This window comes from Tetrao urogallus (genome assembly GCF_951394365.1).
Source record: "Tetrao urogallus genome assembly, chromosome: Z".
Taxonomy (NCBI): Eukaryota; Metazoa; Chordata; class Aves; order Galliformes; family Phasianidae; genus Tetrao; species Tetrao urogallus.
In genome coordinates this window covers 54,901,189-54,926,525 of record NC_136816.1, presented here as the reverse complement: position 1 = coordinate 54,926,525, position 25,337 = coordinate 54,901,189, and the positions used below count along the sequence as shown (strand labels likewise).

Sequence of the window (25,337 nt, the reverse complement as noted above, 5' to 3'; positions counted from 1 at the left end):
CTAAACCTCTTCTGGTGCAACTTGGGGCCATTTCCCCAGGTCCTGTTTGTTGCCTGAGAGAAGAGGCCAAACCCTTCCTCATCACAGCCTCCCTTCAGGAAGTTGTAGAGTGCAATGAGGTCTCCCCTGAGCCTCCTCTTCTCCGGACTGAACAATCCCAGCTCCCTCAGTCACTTCTCAGAAGGCCTGTGCTCCAGACCCCTCACCAGTTTCTTTGCCTTTCTCTGTACAAATTTCCGGGCCTCAATGTCTTTCCTGTAGTGAGGGGCCCAAAATTGAACACAGTACTCAAGGTGTGGCCTCACCAGTGCTGTGTACAGGGGGACGATCACCTCCCTGCTCCTGCTGGCCACACCATTTCTAATGCAGGCCAGGATGCCGTTGGCCCTCTTGGCCACCTGGGCACACTGTCTGCTCACATTCAGCTGAGCATCAACCACCAGGTCCCTTTCCTCTTCACACTCATCCAGCCATTCATCCCCAAGCCTATAACGCTGCATGGGGTTGTTGTGCCTAAAGTGCAGAACCTGGCACTTGGCCTTGTTGAAACTCATCCCAATCACCTCAGCCCAGCGATCCAGCTTATCTAAATCCCCTTGAAGCACCTTCCTTCAGGCAGATTGACACGACCTCCCAACTTGGTGTCATCTGCAAACTTACTGAGGGTACACTCAATCCCCTCATCTACGTCATCAATAAAAATATTAAACAAGATGGGCCCCAGTACTGACCCCTGGGGGACACTGCTTGTAACGAATTGCCAGCTGGACTTAACTCCATTAACAACTACCCACTGGGCACAGCCCTCTAAGCCAGTTCCTTATCCAAAAAGAATATACTTGTCCAGGCCACAGGCAGCCAGTTTTCCCAGAAGAATACTGTGAGAGACCACGTCAAAGGTTTTGTTAAAGTCTAGGTAAACTACATCAACAGCCTTTCCCTCATCTACCAGTCTGGTCACCCAGTCATAGAAGGAGATGAGGTTGGTCAAGCACGACCTGCCTTTCATGAACCCTGCTGGCTGGGCCTGATCCCCTGGACACCACACATATGTTGTGTGATCTCACCCAAGATGATTTGCTCCATAACTTTCCCTGATACAAACGAATCCTCCTTACGGCCCTTCTTGTAAATGGGAGTCACGTTGGCAAGCCTCCAATCCTCTGGGACCTCTCCAGATAACAGGAGAACTGGTAGATGGCCGAGAGTGGCTCAGCAATCACCCCTACCAGCTCCCTCAGCACCCTAGGATGGAGCCCATCCAGTCCCATGGACTTGTGACAGTCCAGATGGAGGAGGAGCTCTCTAACACCGTCTCCACCTGAATCACTGGGGATGTAGTTTACATAGCATCCCAGACTTCCAGATTAGGGCATAAAATGCCCTGAGGATAACTGGTCTGGCTACTTAAGGCAGATGTAAAGAAGGCACTGAGTACCTCAGCCTTCTCCTTATCCTCAGTGGTCACATTTGCTGCCGCATCAAGGAAAGGATGGAAATTCTGCCTGGTTTTTCATTTACCATTGATTTATTTATAAAAGGATTTCTTATTCTCTTTGACTGCAGTGGCCAATCTGAGTTCAGGTTAGGAGAGTTCAAGCTCTCCTAACATCCTCTCTACATAATTTAGCAACTTCCTTGTAATCTCCCAAGTAGCCTGTACCTTCTTCCAGAGGACATAGATTCTCTTTTTCTTCCAGAGTCTCAGCAATAGTTTTCAGCTCATCCACACTGGTCTTCTTGCCCAGTGATTCACCTTATGGCATTCAGGGACAGCCTGTTCTTGTGCCTTTAAGATTTCCATCTTGAGGAGCATCAAGGCTTCCTAGAACCCTTTACCCAAGGGACCCGTGCTATAAGTATCCTGAACAGGTCAAAATCTGCCTTCTTGAAGTTCAAGACAGCAGTTTTGCTAGTCACCCTTCTGACATCTCAAAGTGTAGAGAATTCTACAATTTCATGGTTGCTCTGCCCAAGATAGTCCCCAACCTTCACATCTCCCACCAGTCCTCTGTTAGTGAAGAGCAGGTCTATCAGGGCATCACCGCTGGTAGGCTCTCCTACCAGCTGCATAAGGAAGCAATCTTCCACACACTCTAGAAACCTCTTGGACTGCTTCCTCCGTGCTGTGTTATATTTCCAACATATATCAGGGAAGTTGAAGTCTCTTATAAGAACAGGTGTTGGCGATCGCGTGACTTCCGCAAGCTGCTTATAGAATGCTTCATCCATCTCTTCATCCTGATTAGGCGGTCTAGAACAGACCCCCACCAAGATGTCACTCCTACAGGCCTTCCCCCTGATCCTTACCCACAGACACTGAAGTCTGTCATTCCCAACCCCAAGCTCTTCAACATTTAAATAGTCTTTAATGTAAAAGGCTGCACCACCACCCTTCCTTCCTCATCTCTTCTTTCTGAAGAGCTTGTAGCAATCCATCACAGCACTCCATGTGGGAGTGGTCCCACCATGTTTCGGTAATAGCAGCTAGGTCAGAGTTATCCTGCCACACAATCGCTTCTAACTCCTCCTGCTTGTTGCCCATGCTGTGTGCATTGGTGTAGATGCACTTCAGCCAAGTCACCTCATTTGCCTCACCCCCAGCTTAAGATTGTTCCTCTGGGCTCATCTCTTGTGAGGCCTGTTTTGTCCCCTTCCCCCATCATTGCTAGTTTAAAATTCTTTTGATAAGCCCCGCTAGCTCCTGTGCTTGCATTCGTTGCCCCCTTTGAGATAGGTGGATTCTATGGACGCACAACAGGCCAGGGGCCAAGAAAACTGCCTCATGATCAAAGAACCCAAAGTTTCTGGCTCAGCACTAGCTTCTGAGCCAATTATTCGTTCCTTGTGCTTTCCAGGCCCTCTCCATGTCCCTCACTGCCCCTGAAGGTATAGGATAGAAAAACACTTGAGCTTCCACTCCTTGAATTAAATACCCTAAACCCCTGAAATCTCTTTTCGTAGTTCATAGGCTTCTCTAAGCAATTTCATCACTGCCCACCTGCACTATGAGTAAAGGAAAATAATTAGTGGACCTAACCAGCTTTGAGAGTTTCCTGGTTATGTCCCTGACCTGGGCCCCAGGAGGGCAGCACACTTCCTGACGGTTTGGGTCGGGAAGAATATGGAGCCCTCTGTTCCTTCAAGAAGAGATTCATCCACTATGAGGTAGTGTAGAGAGCCATGACATTTCCCCTTGGCTTCCTTTTGGCAGAATAAACAACTCCATTTCTGTCAGCTGCTCCCCATATCTTGTGTCACTGTCATTTCACCATTTTTGTTATTGCTCTTGGAACCTATCCAGCAACTTCATATCCTTCTTGTAGTAAGGGGCCCAAAACTGTCCACAATAGTTGGGATGCTTTCTGTCTCAGTACGCTGAGTACAGAGGGCCGGTTACTTCCCTAGACCTGCAGCCTACATGATTTCTCATGCAGGCCAGGGGGCCAGTGGCTTTCTTGACCACCTGGGCACATTGATGGCTTATCTTCAGCCAATCATAAAGATGGCAAAAATCATTATATAAGAAAAATATGGTCTATATGTGTCTATATGTGGAAAGTGCAGTATGCATAATGTGAGGACAGTAAAAAGTTCACATCCACTGACAGGGGGGCTACATCTTCTAACTGAAGTACTTGTAGAAAACAAGCCTAGTTAATTAGGCAAGGACTTGAAAATGGAATGCTTTCTGCTTTACTAATGTTAATTTATAGTGAAAAACAGGAAATTACGAAGAATTGTAGGACTGCCATCGCAGAGTCTAAATGTGGCAAAAGGTACAGTACCAAGAAATGAACATACATAATTTATCCTCTCTTCTTTCTTGTAAGTAAGTGTAACAGATTGCTTTCTTAGTTTTACTCAAAAGCAAAGAAGATGGCCATTAAAGTTGTAATCAGTTCTGGTAATTAGTAGGTAACTGTGTTGTTACCTACTGTGTTTCTTAGAGAAACTGAAGTGAGAGGATGATACAGGTTTAAAGAGATGACTTTTTTGATTTATAAAAAATTTATAGCTATTGCTTATAGTACAGGTAGATCCAAGCATTTGTTTATAAGCACACTGGCATTCTTGCTTTTATTTAAAAAGTTTTTATATGAGAACAATATAGTTTGCCTGAGGACAAATTATTAAAAATAATTTGAATTAAATTGCACTTAGCCAGAATGCTACAAGAAAAACTTAAAATACTACTAAATAATAGATTATACAATTGCAAATCAGGAATGTAGGTTGATAGCTGCAGGGTAATACAATGGCTGAAGAACATTTTGGAAAGAAATGGATAATAAATGGGATTACAGTCATTGCAAGAAGTAATTTGAGTACTCAGTGCAGTGATGACCTTGTATTCTATGTGAATCAAAACAAAGGAACCAAGTATGCAGTCAGCAGTGGTTTGCTGGAGTGTTTGATCCTATCATGTCTGATTCTGAGGCCCGTGTTCAGAAGGATTGTAGACATATTGCAGGGAGAAATTCAAATTATTTCATTTGTGAAAAGAAATCCAAGTAGTAGATAACAGTGCAGAGATGTCGGTTGAACATGCATTCAAATAGTTTACCAGGAAATCTGATAGTTTCACCATGCATGTTTAACATGCAGTAAGAGATGAACCTGAAGACAGCCAGTGTCTTGTAGCTTCTATATCATGGAGATCCCATGAGTCAAACTGATGCATCTAAAAACCCTGGAGTTAGGCATTTTCTTCTGAAACTGATTGTCTGGGTTTTTCTTCTGCAGAATAAACATTCTGACTACAAATATTTTTGATATAAATAAGAAAAATGAACAATTCTTTTGACGTTTAGTTCCATTTTAGTTTTTTACTTCGGTAAGTAGATTTTTGTTCGTTTTTTTTTTTTTCTCATAGTGCTTCCTGGAGCTAACTTGCCTAAATGTTGACAGAAAAAGAATATTGTCTATAATTCTTCTCAGAAACATTCAGTATGCAATTTGTTATATGCATATATAGACAAATACACATATACATAGTTATTTTATCTTGATCTTCTGTGTGGAATATATGGTTGACCTAGCTGATGATAATTATGCTTGGCACTGGAATAGTGTAAGCCTATTGGTAACGTTTTTGAACAGTTATTATCTTTTAGGATGTTCAATCAGAAAAGGTTACTAAGGGTTATATAATCAAGAGATTGTAGTAATTGTAGAAAAATAAGCAGGCTAACAATTTCAGACAAAAAGTTAAAAGCTGTTGTTTACAAATAAGCCAATGCTAGTTTTTATTTGGAAAATTGTGGCATTTATTTACAATGTACTTTACATTCAAAAGCTATAAAACTGTGTTTAGGAAATTTGGTCAGTGTTGTTCTATTTTTAGGAGTATCTCCAAGCCAGAATCCAGCTTGGTACTTCAACAGTTTCACCTAAGTGCTCTTCACAGAATGTGGCAATAAAAGAATTAGCTACACTTCTAGTTTCAAAAAACAAAATTTAGAAAGGAAATATTTTGTTGTTTTGTACACAATACTGGTATACACTTCACAAAGAGAAAATCCAGTTTTGTGTTACTTGTTTGGTTTCCATTTTTGTGTGTTTGGGACCTTCAAAATGGGAATAAGTAAGCTGAGAAGGATATTGGAAGTCTCTTTGGAAAGCTTCCAAACTACAGAAAGGGGGAAGGAAAGTAAGAGCAAGAGGAGATTCTGTTGCGTAACAGTGGGACCAGGAAAGCAGTGATGTGACGTAAGCTTTCCAGAGAAAAGAGGCAACAGTGCAACCACATACCAACAAAAGTTAATTTACACAAAACACAGGTGCAAATTTACCGCTTGCAAAGACCTATTGTTAAAATATGACGGGATACAGTTGCAGACCAATTTGTGGGCCCTCATGCTGATTCTGCCTTACTTCATCAGTTTCATGTTCTTCTGTTAAACAGTTGTTTCCAGTTCTCTTCTGACAAACTGGAAGTTTGTCTTCTGAGTATAGCTTGGCTTTTCAGTTAATCAGTTCTTGTGGCTTCCTCATTACCATTGAAGGCTTTTTGAATTGTCTGTCTCCCCTGCCTAACGTTGGTGAGCCTAAGGTGAGCCTAGGAGGGTACATAGTTTAGGAGGGTACGAAGTTTAGGGTCTAGGAGTCTAGAGTTCCCAAGCCAAGTATCATAGTCTTTTATCAACTTACCATCTATCTATTACTGATAATAGAAGGATCTTATAAAATTACTTTATAATTAGATTCTAAAGGAATTAGGCACATCTATGTTCTGTACAAAAACCTCCTTCCAGTGGAAAGATAAAAGGGAGATGTGAAGAATGAATAATTCTTAAAAAATAGTTCGTTCTTCTTCCACATTACTTTAATATAACTTAGAACTTTTAAGTGTGTCCCTCTTAAAGAAAACTTTTTGATGTGCTGGACTGCGTTACTCTAAGTGTATTTGTAACCAACTCTTGCTGAGTGGCAAAGAATTCAGTTTCTTTGAGGAGGAGGAGAGGGAGAGAATAGTTTTAATTGTACCTATCAGTGTACTTAAGGAACTTAAAGAAGAAAATCATGTAGTTCCTAGGCACATACAAAATAAATAGGAACTTAAGTTTTGGAAAAAGTGGAAAATACAGATTCTAACACCGGAAAAACTGAAAGCAGTTATTGGTGCTTTCATACTAGTGTAGTATATGAGTGTAGAATTAAATTTAAGAAATTGAATTTTAACATATGGAAAAGCTTTCTCACACTGGGGATGGTTCATGTGTGATCTTCAGCAGTCCCTCCTTATCTATTTTGTGATTCTGTGAAGAATCATGGAATTGCTCAGGTTGAGAAGGATCTCCAAGATCTCCAAGTCCAACCACAACCTAACCATACTACCTTAACAACCCTCCACTAAATCACGTCCCTGAGCACCACATCCAAACAGTTTTTAAATACACCCAGGGATGGTGACTCAACACTTCCCTGCGGAGCTTATTCCAGTGCTTAAAACCCTTTCTGTGAAGAAGTTTTTCCTGATATCCAGCCTAAACTTACCTTGGCACAACTTGAGGCCGTTTCCCCTCATCCTGTCACCATTGAGAAGGGACCAACTCCACTCCCTCTGCCATCTCCTTTCAGATACTGGAAGAGAGCAGTAAGACCTCCCCTCAGCCTCCTTCCCCAGACTGAACAGCCCCAGTTCCTTCATTTGCTCCTCACAGAGCATATTCTCCAAGCCCTTCACAAGCCTTGTTGCCCTTCTTTGGACCTGTTCCAACCATTCTGTACTGAGGTGCCCAAAACTGAACAGTACTCAAGGTGAAGCCTCACCAATGCTCAGTATAGGGGCAGGACTACTTCCCTAGACCTGCTCACCATACCATTTCTGACACAAGCCAGGATGCCAGAGAAAGACATTTCACTTGATATTGGCACACTGACTTGCACATTTTTTTTCTGCTGTCATTTCCTGTTTGTTGTCGTAAAATTTTAAAATTAAGTTAATTTTCATATGTAATAATTTATCATTATACAGATATAATCTTAATCACATCACAACTACATTATCTGTTCATCTAAGAAATCAAGAATGCTGGCATTTGTTACTTCCGTAAACTGAATTTTATAATACGTGTAAAATTGGTTTGGCACTGCCTCTGTTTCAAATTCTTTTTTGTGGTTCTTATAGTTAAATATTACGATATTAAATTAAAAATACAAGTGGGAGTTCTTTGTTTTATTATTCATGTCCTTGACATATTTCTAAAGGGCTCTTAAAATAAGTCATCTGTTATGTCTTTTTGTTGTCTTTTCTAATGAAAATACAAGCTTTCTTTGGTTCTAATTGATTCTTAAGCCATGTTCCTAGCATTCGTGAGTCAGTACATTCCCTTCGTTTATATCAGAGATTTACTGCCCATTAACTTTGATTCAGCTTCTCCTGAGTGGCTTTACATTCCCAAAAGATTAAATTCTTGTAAATATTTTTTCCCTTCCAGTGAGGAGCTACGGAAAGAAGCACGACAGCTGAAACGTGAACTTTTGGAGGCAAAGCAGAAAAAAGAAGAGCAAACTTTAAAACCCAAAGAAAAGGAAGGTAAGAAAAGGAGGTACAGCAGATGTTGTTTAGATCTCCAGTTAACATCGCAGTTTTAAGTTTCTTCAGTAGGTTTATTTTCATAAATGCATTCATTTGCATAATTGAGGACGATATTTTGTCAAAACAGATGGCGTTTGGTTTCTTTTTCCAGAAAATTACTTTTCTGTAAGAATGGGGAGTGGTAGTAGCAAAAGGATACCAGTATATAAATAAATTGTACAGGTAGCATTTATACTTTCAAATGTTCTGTAGCTACGTATGTTAAGTTGGGCAAGCTTCTGGATTTGAAATACAGTTATTTGAAATAATGAGTTGAATTCTTTGAAGAGCGCATACCTGTTCTGATCTCTTCCAAAGTGGGAAGGTTTCTTGACTGTTCAAATTGGAAAGACACTTAAATGCATATGCTAAACACTGAACTCAGAGCTATTATCTTTAAGATTCTGCACTTCTTCTCAATGATACCAGTTGAACTTAAGATCTAGAGGATAGTTCCAAGTTTATCTTTCATAAACTTTAGCAAAAGGAGATGGATCTTCAGATGCACACTTTTGTGGCAGAAAAAAAATTACATTCTGTTTCTTAATAAATGTACACAAATTTTCAAGTATGTAATAGGTGAGGTGAATTTTTTAATGCATAAGGATGTGAGAGATTATTAGCTGAACTGAAAAAAATGAAAAAAAATTCAGGCTTTTTGGCACTCTGGAGTTGCTAGATACACTTCTGGGTCACAATCTTCATCCATCTCTCAACAGCATAAAAAATCTGAAAGAAAGAAAATATAAAAAATCATTTACAGTACCAGTGCCAGATTATAATTTAGAAAAGTGGTAGAAAGTGTAACATAATTGTTAGATATTGTCATAAATTCTCTTGAATAACAGGTGAGCTTGATCAATAACCAGCCTGGCAAATTAAAAAAAATCAGTATCTGGAACTTGTATATGAAATCTGTCATCATATTATAGAAAGTAGTGGCCCTAGAAAGGTTCTAGAAATCATACTCAGTCACCAACTGAATATAAGCCCTCCTTGGCAAGACAGCAAATGCAGTCATTGGACACGTGAAAATAAAGTGGAAAAGTAGAGTAGAAAAAGAATAATCTTTATGTACATATATGATAAATGAAACAGAAGCATGCCTTGTATGGCAGTTGTAATACCATTGCTTAAGCATAGCCCTGTTTGGGTGCCAGTTATGTCAGAGGACTTAATGAAGAATAATTGGAGGTAATCCACTTCTATACTGACAGACTAAATTAGTACTTGGACATCAACAATAGGTAAAACTATGGTACAATTTGAAAAGATGCCTTTTATTTTAGGACAAGATGCTGGGGGGAAGGAAAGGAAGCTTTATGTATTAGTTTGAGTTTTTTTTAAGTTTCTTTAGATTAAATTGCAGGCAGGATATAAAATTACTGAAAAACTGTAGGTAGCAGCAAATGGTAAAAATAATACTGGTTTCCCTTTTTGAGCAGAATTGGTCTAACTCCACTGTTAAGAAATATGTATGGCAGGAAAAAAACTATTCACCAAGTTATTGGGATATCTAACTAAAAATTCTGAAAATAATCATATTCCAAAATGGAAGATGACATTAAAAAGATGTTAGCTTAGATGCAAATGTTGATGGGCAAAATGATTAATGAAAATGCAGTAAGAGGAGAAGAATGATCAAGAAGACATCTTTTCTAGACAGAAAGGAAATAAGCTTGAATGCTTAATTCAGTTTTTAGCAGTCAGTTTTGCTTAGTTACAGAGGATCTGTGACAAAAGGGAAACATTCAAGTACAGAACAAATGAACTAGAGACTACTTATTAGATGCATTAAAATCATTCAAACTTGTTGGAATTCACTGAAGCTTATTGAAGGGTTGGCTAAAGCAGTGCCAGAGACATTAACAAAACTTTAATAAAATGCTCTAAGATAACTGCAGTCAAACTGGAAAATAAGTATCCCAATAATCTGATTACTAGTGATACCAAGAGTAGGATGCCCTGTCCCTAGAGGTGTGCAAGGCCAGATTGGATGGGGCCCTGGGCTGCCAGGTCTAGTATTAAATGGGGAGGTTGGTGGCGCTGCATGGCAGTGGGGTTGGAGATTCATGATCCTTGAGGTCCCTTCCAACCTTGGCCGTTTTGTAATTCTGTGATAGTAAATTCAGGACAGATTACCTTTATTTGTGGACTTAAAAAAATAAATGACTGTGGGATAGGGAAGGGGAATGCAACAGGAAAAATGAAGAACAATGCAAATTTAAATGTTAGGATTGCATTTTCAGCTGCAGATGTTAAAATGAAGAGTTGGGTGACTGACTTGCATTGTCTCTGGCATGAGTTAGTGCTTCTACTGATCTGATTCAGTTTGCTAACTTGGGAGAAAATCGTTCTTAGTTTGCAACACTTTTGTGCTGAGTTGGTAGATTGAATCAGTTCATAGAAGTTTAAGGTCAAATCATAGTAAAGAGAATATGTAAGTCAGAAAGGGAAGAGGTCCAGGGAAAAAAAAAGGTAATAGTAAGTTTCTTGTATCTCTTTTAAAAGTAATCAATTGTGGAAACATAAGATGTTCGGTATTTAGGGGCATTTAGATATATTTAAAATCTAGGAAATAAAAGGCCATGCTACAGACAGAGATTACAACATACTGTAAAGTACATATAAAGTGGCATGTTTGTATGTGAGACAGGTGTCTGTTGAACTTGAGTGGGTCTTCAGCCTGAGTATTTTGCTCAGTATTTTGCACTTGAAAAAAATGGTGAGAGACTTCTTAAAAGTTCACAGAGCAAAGCAACAACAGTGATTGATGTGGCAAGCACAACGTTGGAAGATTTTAGGAACAGTGGTTATTCAGTTTAGAGCAGAGATGACATCCCAAATTGACCTATATTAAAAAATTATATTATTATCAAGAGCGTTAAAGACTACCGTGGGGAGTAGGTTGTTCTACATAATCCCTGTGGAGGGGACAAGAGGTAGTAAGCTTCAATTAAAGCTAAAGAGGTTTAGGTTAAACAGTAGAGAAAACTTCTGGAATAAGTGACCTACGCAGTGGAACTTCCCAGCTGCAGATTAGGCAAATATTTCTTTAGATTGGCTTAGAAAAGTCTGATCCTGTGTTTTGGTTGAGGTGAGCTTATATGTTCTCCAATATTCTGTGAAGCACAGTTTAACAATAAATAAAGAGAAAGATAAAACATGGCTGGAGGAAGGTTTTGAGCAGAAAGAGAAACTAAGCATCTTGTTACCAGTGATGATAGCTTTATGGAAGCATTACGGAAAGTATTGTATTTACCATCTCTGAGTCTTTAAGTCATTCAGTTAAAATAAACATTTATACTTCTGCAGTACGGTATTACTGACTTTGATTTTTGCTTTCTCTCCACTTACCTTATTCTTGTACTCTCATGAGTTATTTTATCTACTGTCACAGTTCACCATATAATTGAAAGAATGAAATTTTTTTCTGTAATATAGAATCTGCCACTGAAAAATGCACACTAAAAAAATAAATGTGAAGGACTCATTAAACATGCTTTATTTGGTCTTGGAGAAAAGGAATTTAAAATGATTTATTTTCACTATTGTTTCTACCTACTACTTTTTAAAAATCGTTCTTCAGTTGTCATTCACATGCCTATCAGTCTGTTGTCAGTATGGAAAGAGTAAGTACAGTTGACAGGCAAGGTTCTGTAAAGGACGAAACTTCTTGCAGAAAGAGAAATTTTAGTTCTCTGGAGAGGTGAAAATTTAATAGGAATATTAACTATGACATACATCTTCATTAGTGTTTTTACTGCAAACCAGCTGTGAGTTTTTGGATGATGCCACACTAAAAGATGTGTTCCAGGAATGCACCTGCTGAGTTCCAACCAGTAGCCAAAAATAAAAGAGCCCCCAAAGTGCACAGTGAGATGATCAGGGCATTAGCAAATAGTTTTCTCCCATTTCATAGTATTATTGACCAATATTGAAGTAGCCAGAGTTGTCCTGTCTTTCATGAGTTTCAGCATTATACCTCGAGGTAGCCATAGACACAAATAAGGTGAGTCTGTCCGCATTTAGAATAAAACTTTCATTTTTTTATGGTTTGTAGGGAGCTGAAAGCAGTTCTCTGGAATTTGCCTTTCTCGCCTTAACCAAATGTTCACATTTTTTCTCTAGTGTCTGTTAAAGCATTTAAGTTCTGAATTATCAATTTTAAAGAAGGTGCGGATTAAAATGAATAAATAACATTCTCTGACTGCAAACCTACTGTTTTGCAGTGATGTTGGGGTATTAATTTAGTAACACTAAGCAAAGACCTCTAAACTAGCTAGGTAATACTAATTGTGAAGACAGTTGTAGATGTTTGTAAATCTTACAATATTGTTGTAGCATTATATCTCAGATTTAGCTTTGGTTTGTGTAACATCATCATATTTACTGCGCTTCGTGGTGAGCATGTTGTGAAAATTACAGCAGGACTGAGTGTTCATGTTGGATCTCATGCTGTTTGAAAAACGTGAAAAAAGAATTTGACGATCATGAAGAAGCAAAAGTAAATGTCACTAGATTCTGGTACAAGCAGTACCAGATTTAGGGAAGGGAAAATATGTGAAGAATGTCACTCAAAATAAATAGAGAGTCATGGTGGGGTGTTAGTATCTTCTTAACACTAAAGGAAAAATAATTACAGAAGCTAAATGAGAAAATGGGAAAGCCATACCAGTGTGATGTAAGATATTTCAAGTTTGTACAAGAAAGCAAACTGAACATGAATTTATGTGGGATTCAGGTATGATCGTGTGATTGTTACTGCAAAAGCTGTTAACTGTAAAAGCACGGTAATATTATTGTACTTGCTTCTTAGTGTTGTACCACCAAGAGGCAAGGAGCAATTGGATACAAAGGAGGAAAAAAAAAGAAGAAAAAAAACTAGCAAAGAACTGGATGAATTTATTATTAGGAGGTAGTTAAAGGCATTTACAATTTAGGTGGAAGGTGATGGTACCTTAGTATTTAAGATGGCAAATGTGAAGAGTGAAGAAAGATACCTTTACTGTGAAGCAACCATTTACAACTGAAGAATAGCAGAAAAGACTTTATTCTACATTCAAACTTCAGTTTGAGTATAATAAATTCTAAATTTAAAGAAGTTAAAAGCATTTTTATATCATAGCTCACTTAATGATTTATCATCTGACAAATGTTAACAGTTTACCTTTTCTGAGTTAGTTTGCATACAAGAAATTGCATGTATTAAAAACTGTCTGCTATCAGGCAATGACTGTCCATAGCAGGAGACTGTTCCAGTGTTCTCTCCCTGTCCTCTTGGGAGCATGAGATGGAAAGTAAATTGTAACATGCTGGATCAGGTATGTCTGTGCACATGATGCAGACACTTGCACAACACCTGCCTCAGAGCTACACAGCATTAATACAATATTGTGCTTGATTAATAAAAACTGCATCTAAGCCTAAAATTATAAGCATAGCTTGTAGAAATTCACCAGTGAATAGTGTGAGAATCAGTAAAGTTGTATAGGCCCTTTTGCAGGATCAGAAACGAGTCTACTGGCTAATGAATGAATGATGACAAGACACATCTGTTTCATGTCCACTGACAAATTATTATTGGTATCACATTCAGCATCATTGCTTCAAACTTTTCATGATACATGCGGGCTGCTCCAAAAGTACTGCTTCTTGTTTTATTATGTTGGTCCATGGCTTACAGGTGGATATTGGTAGTACGGCAGTAGAGGCTTCCCACCAATATCCCATTCCATGTTGTTGCCATGTGACAGATGGCAGCAGAGGGGCAATCTGACAGAATGGCATCTGACACGGAAGTGCATATGAAACAAAGGTGTGTCACTGAATTCCTCCATGTAGAAAAAATGGCACCCACTGACATTCATTGATGTTTGCTGAACATTTATGGAGACCATACAGCACATGTGAACACAGAGGCAGTGGATAGTGCATTTTAGCAGTGGCAACAGTGACAGTGATCACTTCCACTGATGCTCGTTTTTATGAATGTGGCATGAAGGCTCTTGTTCATTGCCTGCAAAAATGAATAGCTAATGGTAGTGACTGTACTGAAGAATAGTATTTTGTAGCTGAGAATTTGCTCTGTTGAATAATATGATTGTACACTTTATAACTGTTGTAGTTTCCATGGAAATAAATGGAAGGCATTACTTTCAGAGTGACCTATGTATTACACGTACTTAATATTTTTTCCACGTTCAGAACATTCGAGAAACTAAGGAGGATTAGGAGTGAAAATTTAAGTGTTTACATTGTTTCAAGAGGACAGAGATTAAAAAAAATAATTCCCTCCTTACAAGTTTGATTATAACCAGCTTTCCAATCTGTGAATACAATTGTTAACTATGCCAGACTGCTGTCAAGACCTTATTTTAAATAAGATGTTTTTCTTTTATGTGACATTCACTGCAGTGATGCCAGAAATTACATCAAACATAATAATTTGAGTGCTGAATTACTTCAGCATTTTGAAGTACTTAATCAAGTGTTTGAAAAAGATGTACTTCAAAGTTTTATTGCGTAAATCTGTGAATATACTTCAAATTTGCTCCAAAGAAATATCTTGTTTTCTTAATTACATGTTGGTTTTAAATAGTTTTCAAGTGCTATTTTCATTTTTCTTAGAACATTTTTGTGAACTATCTGATAATCTTTTAATCATTGAATCTCAGCTCGGAAAGCAAATGGTATCCTGGGCTCCATCAGCCAGCAGGGACAGGGAGGTGATTGTCCCTCTCTACTCGGCCCTCATGAGGCCCCATCTGGAGTAATGTGTCCAGGTCTGGAGCCCCCAGTGCAAGAAAGAGAGCTGTTGGAGAGGGTCCAGAGGAGAGCCACGAAGATGATCAGGGGACTGGAGCACCTCCCCCTACAAAGACAGGCTGAGGGAGCTGGGCTTGTTCAGCCTGGAGAAAAGAAGGCTGCAGGGTGACCTGATTGTAGCCTTTCAGTACCTAAAGGGAGCCTATAAACAGGAGGGGAATCAACTCTTTGAAAGGGTTGATAACTGCAGCACAAGGGGAAATGGTTTTGAGTTGAGGGAGGGAAGATTTAGGTTGGATGTCAGGGGGAAATTCTTTACAGAAAATGGTGAGGCACTGGAACAGGCTGCCCAGAGAGACTGTGGATGCCCTGTCCCTGGAGGTATTCAGGGCCAGATTGGATGGGGCCCGGGCAGCCTGATCTAGTATTAAATGTGGAGGTTGGTGACCCTGCCTGTGGAACGGGTTTGGAGATTCATGATCCTTGAGGTCCCTTCCAACCCTGTGATTCTGTGATTCTGTGAATGAAGAAATTTAACTACCCTACATGAGAAAAAAGAAAAGCCACAACATAATAACCTAACTACTAATGTAAAAATCAGCATGAAGTGTAAGTCTCCTACAGCGGCACAGATTGTTATCTAGTTTGTAGCAAGAGAACTGAATGATTGAAGTGTTTAGGAAAGTCTACAAATCAAGCAAGGATGCCAGTTTAAGATTATGTTTTATATCTGTTTTTATTATTAAGTCTGTGTAATGTCAGTGGCATGTACAGATTTGCTTAAATCCTGTCAAGAAGTTTTCTTGACTTCTGATACCATAAGAGAAATTGTGCATGTTTCAGAAAACTACAAAACCCAAATTTTGGTTGTTTTGAAATTATGTAGCATAAAGCATGTTAAGTATGATTATTTGTGGGATATGGAGTACAGAGTATAGCTCCACTGTATCAAAGTGTGCATCCTGAATATTTCATTTTTGTGAATTTTCATTTTCTTCTCCTGTTTCAGTTTTTATTTTTTCTCATTTAAACTGTCCTTAAGTAATACCCAGCATGCATATTCAGCCTCTTCCTTGCTAAAGTAAATGCTTTCCCCTCTTCTTTCTCTGCTTGCTAAAGAAAAGATGACAAAAGCCTCACTGTAAGCCAGCTGTGATTTTAATAGTAATCTTAAGCATGTTTTCAAAGTCAACTGACATTAGAGAATTAACCACATTTTAGCCTGCGACGTCTGTAATGTGTGCCTAAAACCTTCCAAAGTTCAGAGACAATTCACTAGGAATTTCCACTGTCACATATTAAAGTCCATTATTAGTGGAGCTTGCTTTTTCAAACAAATGTTTTGAAGCTCTAAACATCACTTGTAAGATTATTCTGTTTAAGTTGGCTAAATTAACCAGTAAGTTTGTTCTGAAACTGTTATTTTTCACTGTAGGAAACTATATAATCCAGTAATAAGCTCAACGCTGGAAAATCATTTTGTAAAAAAATATATTTGGTTGTTCACTAGTAATAAATATGACTTAAATCTTGCCTTGGTTATTAGAGCCAGTAGTGGCTCTTTGAGAACTTAGAAGTTCCAGAGTAATAGTAACTGACTGATAGTTTAAGATGTGAAGAAATTAACAATTTAGATAGTTCTAATAAAAAAAAGAGTAGATTATAAATTCATTTAAGAGTAACTGTATATATTGTATTTTATTGTTTCAATATCTTATGTTACTTTGCAGTAAATTAATGTTTTGTTTGCGTAGCCAATACCTAAGGTCTTAATTACAGAAATTGACATAATCATAGAATCACAGAATGGCTTGGTTGGAAGGGAACTGAAAGTTCACCCAGTTCAAACAAACACTCCTGTGGGAACAGTTGCCTCCAGCTCAGGGGTATCCAGGACCCTGTGCAACCTGGTCCTGAACACCGGAGGGGATGAGGCATCCACAGCTTCTCTAGGCAGCCTGTGCCAGTGCCTCAGTACCCACCTCCTAACATTTAACCTAAATCTACCCTTTCCATTTATATCCATTCCTCCTTGTGCTATCACTATCAGACCATATTAAAAATTCAGACACCTTCCTCTGTATAAACATCCTTCAAGTACTGGAATGCTGCAATGAGGTTGCAGCCTTAAACAAGGACTGTATTTTTCTGATCTACCAGTCTGAAGGCATATAAGTTCTTGGTTTTCATAAAGTGGAAGGTAAAATTCAGTTGTAGTTTGTGAAATGGAAGGTGTTTGATACAACTGTTGAGTGTTTACACTATTTAATTCTACTTGTAGGAATGAAGCTTAAAACTTTTATAGCAAGATCTATCTTCTGTTTAGGAAATGATCTGAAATTTTGAAGAGTGGCATTCAGTACAGTACTCTCAGATCACGTTCTCATTTGTTTGTTATAATTCTTCTATTTTGTATTTGAAAACTGACATAATTTAAATTGTTCCTAATTTATGTGTGAAAAAAATAAACCCTTTTGTACTTTTTAAAATCAGTCTCTTCCTTTCTGGATTACTGACTTGAATCTCCTCTGTTGTTTCAAGATATCACTGAAAACCATGTCTCAAAACCAAAGTTTTAGATTAGATTACACCATCATGCTGGCATCTGTTACTCCTTAAAGGAATATTTTAGGATAGAAGAATCTATCCGAAAGAAAATAAATTACACAAATGCTGAAGTTTATGTCACAGTAAGATGAAGGTTGTCTTGGCAGTAACTCAAGCTAGCTGAGTAGAAATTTTCTTAAAGTGAGAATGAAGTTTATTTCCAATAAGGAAGGTTATTTAGTGTTTTGTTGTTTTGTTTTTCCTCACCTTTCCTAATTATACAATGTGCATACATCTCAGAATTTAAAAAAAAAAAAATTACACTTTGTGATTTGGTAGCTCTAGGATACACATGCATGTTCCGTGTTACTTAAACTAGTATTTTCTTCATTCTATGCTACTTGAGTGAGGCATTTCATTGTTAGTGCAGTGTACCCATGGCATTTTTTCATTCATTTTTATTTGAATTTATCCTCTAATATTTTTGGAGCTTGAATATATAAATACCAGTGTAATGGTCTTTATGCTTCAGATCAACAAGCTGGTCCTAAGTTTGTCAGGCTTCATTTGAAGTTCAAGTCCATCATATAGTGACCTGGTCCTCTTTTTCCAGCCCTGTTAGAAAAGATTTGGAGGAGCTGTGGAATACTGACGAAGAAGTACGAAATAATAATTAAATGTCTTCTTGCATTTTAAAAGGGCATTTTACATTTTGAAAGGGATTCTTTCCACCAACAACTCTCTTTTCCAGATGCTTTCTTTTCCTTTCCAGTTAGCTGTGTTTGTTCTTGCAAATAGGAAATAATTTTGATCAGAGAATTTCTGCAATAAAAATACACAAACATACAGCTTCAAGGGAATTCATCCTATTTGTATGAAGATTATATTTGAGCTATGCTAGATTTAAATCTTAGTCAAAAAACGTGTGTGACTAAGGATCACATCTTTAATTGCAACGTAAGTGTATTTAAGCATCACAGTGTTTATGGTCAGTTTGAAACTGGCATTTACAGAAATTTTAATAATGAGTGTCACAGATCTTTTGCTTCTTGTATCTGAACAATTATATTTACCATCAAGTAGCTGAGATTCTTTTCAAAGGACCCTTTTAGGTAAATGTTACCTGAAAAGTTGCTTTCTGTAAGAAATCTGGTGATTTAGTAGCTCAAGTTATTTATCTAGGGACTAAATATTAGTGAAACAAAACACTGTGTTGCTTCTACACAAGTTTGATAGGATACACATACTTAGGCAAAAAGTCATGTTTTTTTTAATTACTAGAAAAGACTGAGATAACAGAGAGAAAGATGAATCTGAGCCATTATAATTTTTAGTTCAGTATTGTACTTTGCTAATTTTTTTAGTTTATCCAATATTTCACTGCACATGTTTTTATAGCAGCTTTTGTCTCATTCATTTCATTTTTTTTCATTCTGGTCTTCATTATACTCAATGTATCAAATGGAAAAAAAGCAGTTCTATATGATATTGTATATATTTGTTGAAGATGATTTGCTAGTTATTCTTTTAAGTATATGTATGCAACTTATAAATTAAGATAACTCGGAAATAAGAGATTTTATTTGTAGATTTATGTAAGCAAATATATTTAAAAGGATGATCGCATACTGTAAATTTACTTCCTTTTTTATGACATGTTATAAACTTTTTTGAAAACATCAAATGAAGTAAGAGAGAATTTTATTTTAAGGTCAGGATTTGCCCCTGTGTAGCCATCAGCAGTCATCCAAATATCACAGATTGGAATTGTAGCTTCTTCAGCGTATAAAACAGAAAAACTGACAATTTCTCAATAGCTACAAAACATTAATACAGTGTACCAGTTCAGCCGCTCCAGGAAAAGTGTTCAGGAATAAAGGTAAATTTCTTAATGAAATTTCAGCAGGTTTTGTTTCTGTCTTAACATCAGAGTTTTTCCCTGCTTTCCCTGGCTCTGAGGTATAATATAATTGACATAAAAAATTTTGGGTTCATGTCTGCTTAGTACAGTGTTTTGTGTTTCATTTCATCGAGCAGCAAATCATCTTACTTCCTCAGAAAGTAACACAGCTGAAACGTTTTATGGAAGTCTTCTGTTTGGTATTTCAGAAATAACAAACGTTCTTCAAAATGGCAATAAATCAAAAAGCCAACTGTAATTTGTTTAACCAAATGTATTTCCTTACTCAGAAGAGGAACCTGCACCAAATAGTGTTGTTGAAGAATACCTTCAGGAGAAGAGAAAATATGAAGACAAACGGAAGCAGCAGCCAAAGAAAGGAGTTTCCCGTGAAGATCAGGTAATCCTGGGCAATACAGATTTCAGAGAGTTCTGAAAACTTTTTAATCTTCATTTGATAAAAAATAAAGTTTACAAATCTGTTACAGTTAATTTTCCATAAAAAAGTAAATTATTATTTCTAAACACTAATAAATGTGATTGTGCATGTGTGACAAGGTTTCAGTATGTATTTGAATGTGTTGTCAGTTAAGTCACTAAAATCTTCCAAAAGGAAAAGTTATCCACACAGAAGTATCCTTGATTATATTTACAAGAGTTTGCATTTCTCTGCAGTTCTGTTCTTGGCTTTGCAACTTCCCATAAAATAGCACCGAGACAGAAATTTGTGTATTTGGTATCTGTCCAAAATGTGAGGCTTTTTTCCACATTTTAAATAATGTTTTATAGAGATCAAATTCAACCATATCTTTGAGTGTTATGAAATGAACAAAACTCATTTTTAACTGAACTTTAAAAACTCATTTTAAGTACAGTTGAAATTATTTTCCATGGTCAGAATGTATGTAAGCTTCAGTATGCAAATATTAGCAAATTTAAGTTTAATGTAAATATTTTTTTCTAAAATAGGGATATTTGAACCTGCTGAATACATGAAACTACTGTGAAGTGCTAAATACCATTCATCTAAAATTTGTGCTGTGCATCAGACATATGGGTTTTAAAGTGATGGGAATATGTATTTTAGTAGATTATAATTTTTAGTTATGTAGCCCTTTTAAGAACTATTCAACAGTAATTAATCAGCTATTCAGCAAGGAGTCATCAACTCATTTCAACAATTAATAATGAAGTTCTTTAGAATCCAATTTACTTGTTGAGGGCCTCTTCTACCCTTACATCCTTCCTACTATATCCTACAATTCAATATTATTTTCCAGCTCCTGAGTTCTGCTCAGGAGCTGGAGAGGGTAATGTATATGTCTTTTTTGAATACCAGACAATGGAAATTAACTTGAATTCAACATGAGTCAGTTTTTAAAGATACATGGCCCACAGCATTGCATCCAATCATTCACAGCAGAAAGACTAAGACAGGTCCATTTAGAATAATGCTGGCACCATAGAAAGTTAAACAGTACGTAAGAAATGTGGCTTTAGTTGATCACAGTTTCACGTGAAAAGGATTAATTTGTTTTTATCTATGTCCTGGACAGAGATTTGCTGCCCTAGGTGTTGTAAGCATGAAGTTTGTTTACAATTGCATGAGAAGCTGTAGAATTTGAATGATTCAGAGGCACAAGTATATCTGAAAATTTCCTCTCCCAGCTTAAGCAAGATTAAACAGTAAAATAAAAAAATAAAAATAAAAAAAAAAAAAAAAAAAAAAGCGAAAACCCACCTTTGGCAGTGCTAAAATGTGTTTTTGAAAGAATTCAAAAGCCAGGAAACTCCTAAAGTTAAGATTGCTCCCAGAAGGAAATTTGATTCCAGTGAACACTTCTGGTGTTTCCAATTTCTGTTTTCTGTTCTTGTTTAGTATTTATTCTTTTAAATTTGAAAAACTTGACTAAACAAAACTAAACAGCCATACAGAGGTGTTTTACAACATAGGTGGCCAACCTATCACCTACAGATCAAATGTAGTCTGCCACATAAAATTCAGTTAATTACTTATTCCCTGACTCTTTCCTTTGCAGTAATGTCTCAAATAGCAGCAAGAATTAAGCTGCGGGCTGTGAAGATTTTTCTTATGGTTTGCCCTTTTTATGAAGAGCCCCTTGACCCTTGTGCCATCACAGTGCTTAGGCATACAATTCTTGTGTAATCAACATTACCTCTCAAATGATCAGAAAGAAGACCTGCAGGATGATCTTCAGATGTTACTGCAGATTCAATGACTTTGTTATAGCTGAAAGACAGGGCAGTGTTATTTGTAAAATAAAATACCAAATATAAATCAGTATGTTTATGGTGTGTGTAATGTTAGGACCTGTGTCGGTCAAATTAGTTAAGATGGTTCTTAGTATTCAAGTAAAAAGCTTTGATTTTGTTACAGTCAGCAAAAAAATTTAAAGGACCAGCATTTAAAATAGAGGAGTATCAGTTAAGCTGTGTCTTCAGTAGTTGAATTGTCTATAATTTATGCAGTGGATTGCCTTAGTAGAAGAAATTAACAGATTCTAATAGTAAAATTTGTTGTTCAGTGGCCAGTATTATCTAATTTATTACCTATTTTATTCTGTAAGTATAGTGTAAGTATCTGTTCCCTAAATACGTGTTTTTATTTTACTAGACAGCTGGACAAGTGCTCTCTTGCATGTGTACTCCCAGCACTGCACACCCTCTCACTTGCTCAACATGCTGTTACTCTTGGCACCCCTCACTCTCACTTGCTTGACACTGCAGTTTTCTTTGAAGTCATAGAAAAGTGCTCTCCCATCTCATCACACTGTTTCCCAAAATAATAGTTTGAAGGTGTTGTATAATACTTGTTCATAAATATATCTGACTTCCTTAAAACTATGTATTTAACTTCAGACACTGGCACTGCTGGACCGATTTAAATCAAAGTTAACCCAAGCAATTGAAGAAACTCCTGAAAATGAGGTTTCTGAATTTGAAGTAGATACTGATGAAGGATGGTAAGTTTTATGGATTTTTATTTGTCTTTTCACTAATAGTCAGGATTGAAAGAGGAGAAGTAACAGTTTTCATTTTTCATTTGTTTTGCAAACCAGTCTCTTTGTTCAGTTTATTGAATCCTTATTCTGTAAGACTTCTTTTACTAACACTTTACTTTTTACAGGTCAGTTAGTTGCTTGCTTCTTTTACTTATTTCTTCTGGATATCATTATTAGGAAACAAGGTGATACGCTTTCTGTGCCATTTATCTCCAGCAGGAAATAAGTTCTGAAAGGAGTTAGCAGCCTTTTGCCTTAAAATTTACTAATTTCATCACTTCTACATAAACTTCTCTACGTGTTTCTGAAACCCTACACTTCTAAGCTTAAATTTAAAAGCAGCTGAAACACTAAATTAAAAGAGAGTTGATGCAGCAGGTGTCTGCTAGGTTTAGTGCTTCGGAAAATAAAACACAAAGGAGGACTTGCCACCCATACTGGGGGTTATATTTTAAAGACTGATGGATGAGATAAGGAAGATTCAACTAAGGGGTGGGGAGGGTGACCGCAATAAAGCAGTTGATGAAGCACTGCAGAAGTTTTGACCTCAATACTTTCCAGTCACAGAAGCAGCCTTACCATGTTTATTCATGTCAGTGAAAGAATTCACCTTTAGGTAGGGAAGGAGAAAAATCACTGTGATTTGCCTTGTGATCCTGTAATTTTACAGAGTGAGCTGCTAGACGATAATAACAATACGTGCATGAAATAGTTAGAAAAAAATGTTCAACTGGTCATAATTTTTATAAGACAAGTTTTAGGTCTAATAAAATATCTCTGCCTACAATGTTCCTTAGTTATACACGTAAACAGTCACGCTACAACAAAACTAGCTCTGAAAAAGAAAATTTAACTAAGACTTTGGCAGTCGTATTTCTATATCTCCAATAATTTTAAATAAGTATGTGAAAATATGTATGAAGTATAGCCTTCAGATCTTCATAAAAGCTTCTGTTTTAGAAGAAAACTACTACAATAATCTATCTTCCCCAAATCCCTAGAATAGCACCAATAACTAAGCACAGAAAAGACTGAACTACAAAAAGGAGAATAAAAGGATGTTCTGTTTTTAAACTGAAAATGGATTACTTCGCTAAACATGATTAAAGTACCCTGTATCTTTTTGAGAAGACTCTTGTAGAACAGTAAGATAGCCATAACTCTACTCTGCCCTGGTGAGGCCTCATCTGGAGCACTGCGTCCAGTTCTGGGCTCCCCAGTACAAAAAAGACAGGGATCTCTTGGAAAGAGTCCAGCGGAGGGCCACGAAGATGGTGAAGGGCCTGGAGCATCTCTCCTATGAGGAAAGGCTGAATGAACTGGGTCTGGTCAGCTTTGGGAAGACAAGACTGAGAGGGGACCTGATCCAGGTCTATAAATATCTAAGGTGTGGGGGGCAGAATGGCGAGGCCAGACTGTTTTCAGTGGTGAGTGGAGACAGGACAAGGGGAAACGGCTGGAAACTGCAGCATAGGAAGTTCCGCACAAATGTGCGCAAGAACTTCTTTACAGTGAGGTGACGGAGCACTGGAACAGGCTGCCCAGGGAGGTGGTGGAGTCTCCTTCTCTGGAGATGTTCAAGACCTGCCTGGATGCCTACCTGTGCGACCTGCTGTAGGGAACCTGCTTTGGCAGGGGGGTTGGACTCGATGATCTCTGGAGGTCCCTTCCTACCCCTACAATTCTGTGATTCTGTGATTCTGTGATAACTTTAATTAAGGTTTTCTCTCAGATGATAAGACGGGTAATGTTATGAAGAAATGCAGACTGTTAGATATTTTTTCTGTAATTGTACAGTTGAAAAAAGATATGTGAGGTAAGTAAGAAAAGAACATAAAAAATAGTGGGAAAGAAGATAATGTATGGAAGGCATTTGTTGTACAGCAGTTAGCATAAAGTTCTTGCAATCATAAAACAACATATTCTCTTATGTAGATCATAATGAGAGCATTTATTTTTTCAGTGCTTCTTTGTGAGTATTATTTTAATCTGTTTTCGTTTTAACAGATAAAGGTGATGAAAGTGCACTTGAGTTACTATATAAGCTATTAAAATAATTTAAAACAATAGCAATTCAAACATGTCACAGCATATCATTTTACTTCTTATTTTACTGATTATATACTTTGTTTAGAATACTTTTATTTTACGTAAGAACTGAGGATTTCTTTTCGCTTTAGAACCTAAGCAAACTAAGTTCAGATTCAATTTCTGAAGTTTTCAGTTTTAATGCTAACTCCATTACCTGAAATGAAGAAGTAACTATGCTTTCTTTAATTATATTATTCAAAAGATAAATTAGAGCAAAAGGATTTTTGCTTCAGATTCTCTTTGAAAGTAGAGAATTTCCTATATTAGGATAAATCTCATTACATGCTGCTTGCTATTATTTTAAGTTTTCTCTGGTTACCATCTATTTGGTAGATCTTTAAACCATATAGTCTTTCATCACTATGTCGTCTTCTGTCTCAGACATTATGCAGCTCTTTGAGGGTAAGGAAGAACATACAGCGTAAATTTTTAGTCCCTAAGTTTTGAGGATTTCACTAGGACTTGGAGATTCTTCTGGGGTACAGATGTGCTTTTAAGCTCTCCAGAAAATATGCAGCCATATCTTTATCTCCAGGTGTAGACTTTTAAGGGCTTACAGAGTCTTTCATGTTCCCTGTTGAGTATTTACTAATATCTAATTCGTGATAATTCTTCACCCGATATATAATCTATACAGAACTAAAAGACTGTTGCAATTTGAGATTATGAAATTGCTTATATTTTTGTTCCAAAAAATGACATTGTTCTGAAAACAACATTGCACTGAAATAAAGACTTAGAATGATATAAAGCTAGGTAACAGTCTAATAATCAATGCTCATAATATTAATTTCACAGTTCAGTAAAGGTTCTTATTGCCTTTACAGAGAAATGAGTCTTGCTACAATTACAAAGAATTTACTTCAAAGCGAAATAAATTATAAAATATTCATATTACATAAATTGGCTATAACCATATACAACA

General features: G+C 37.1%; 1 protein-coding gene across 1 annotated transcript in view; it reads left to right on the top strand.

Annotated features, from left to right (window-relative positions):
* CWC27 (CWC27 spliceosome associated cyclophilin) overlaps positions 1 to 25,337 on the top strand; it is a gene marked incomplete at both ends in the record, with an annotated part of 118,401 nt that overhangs the window by 73,485 nt on the left and 19,579 nt on the right. The window contains 3 exons of the mRNA XM_079548653.1: positions 7,944 to 8,041; positions 19,589 to 19,698; positions 22,179 to 22,282. Of these exons, the coding sequence (XP_079404779.1) occupies positions 7,944 to 8,041; positions 19,589 to 19,698; positions 22,179 to 22,282 (312 nt within the window). The remainder of the gene's footprint in view (positions 1 to 7,943; positions 8,042 to 19,588; positions 19,699 to 22,178; positions 22,283 to 25,337) is intronic.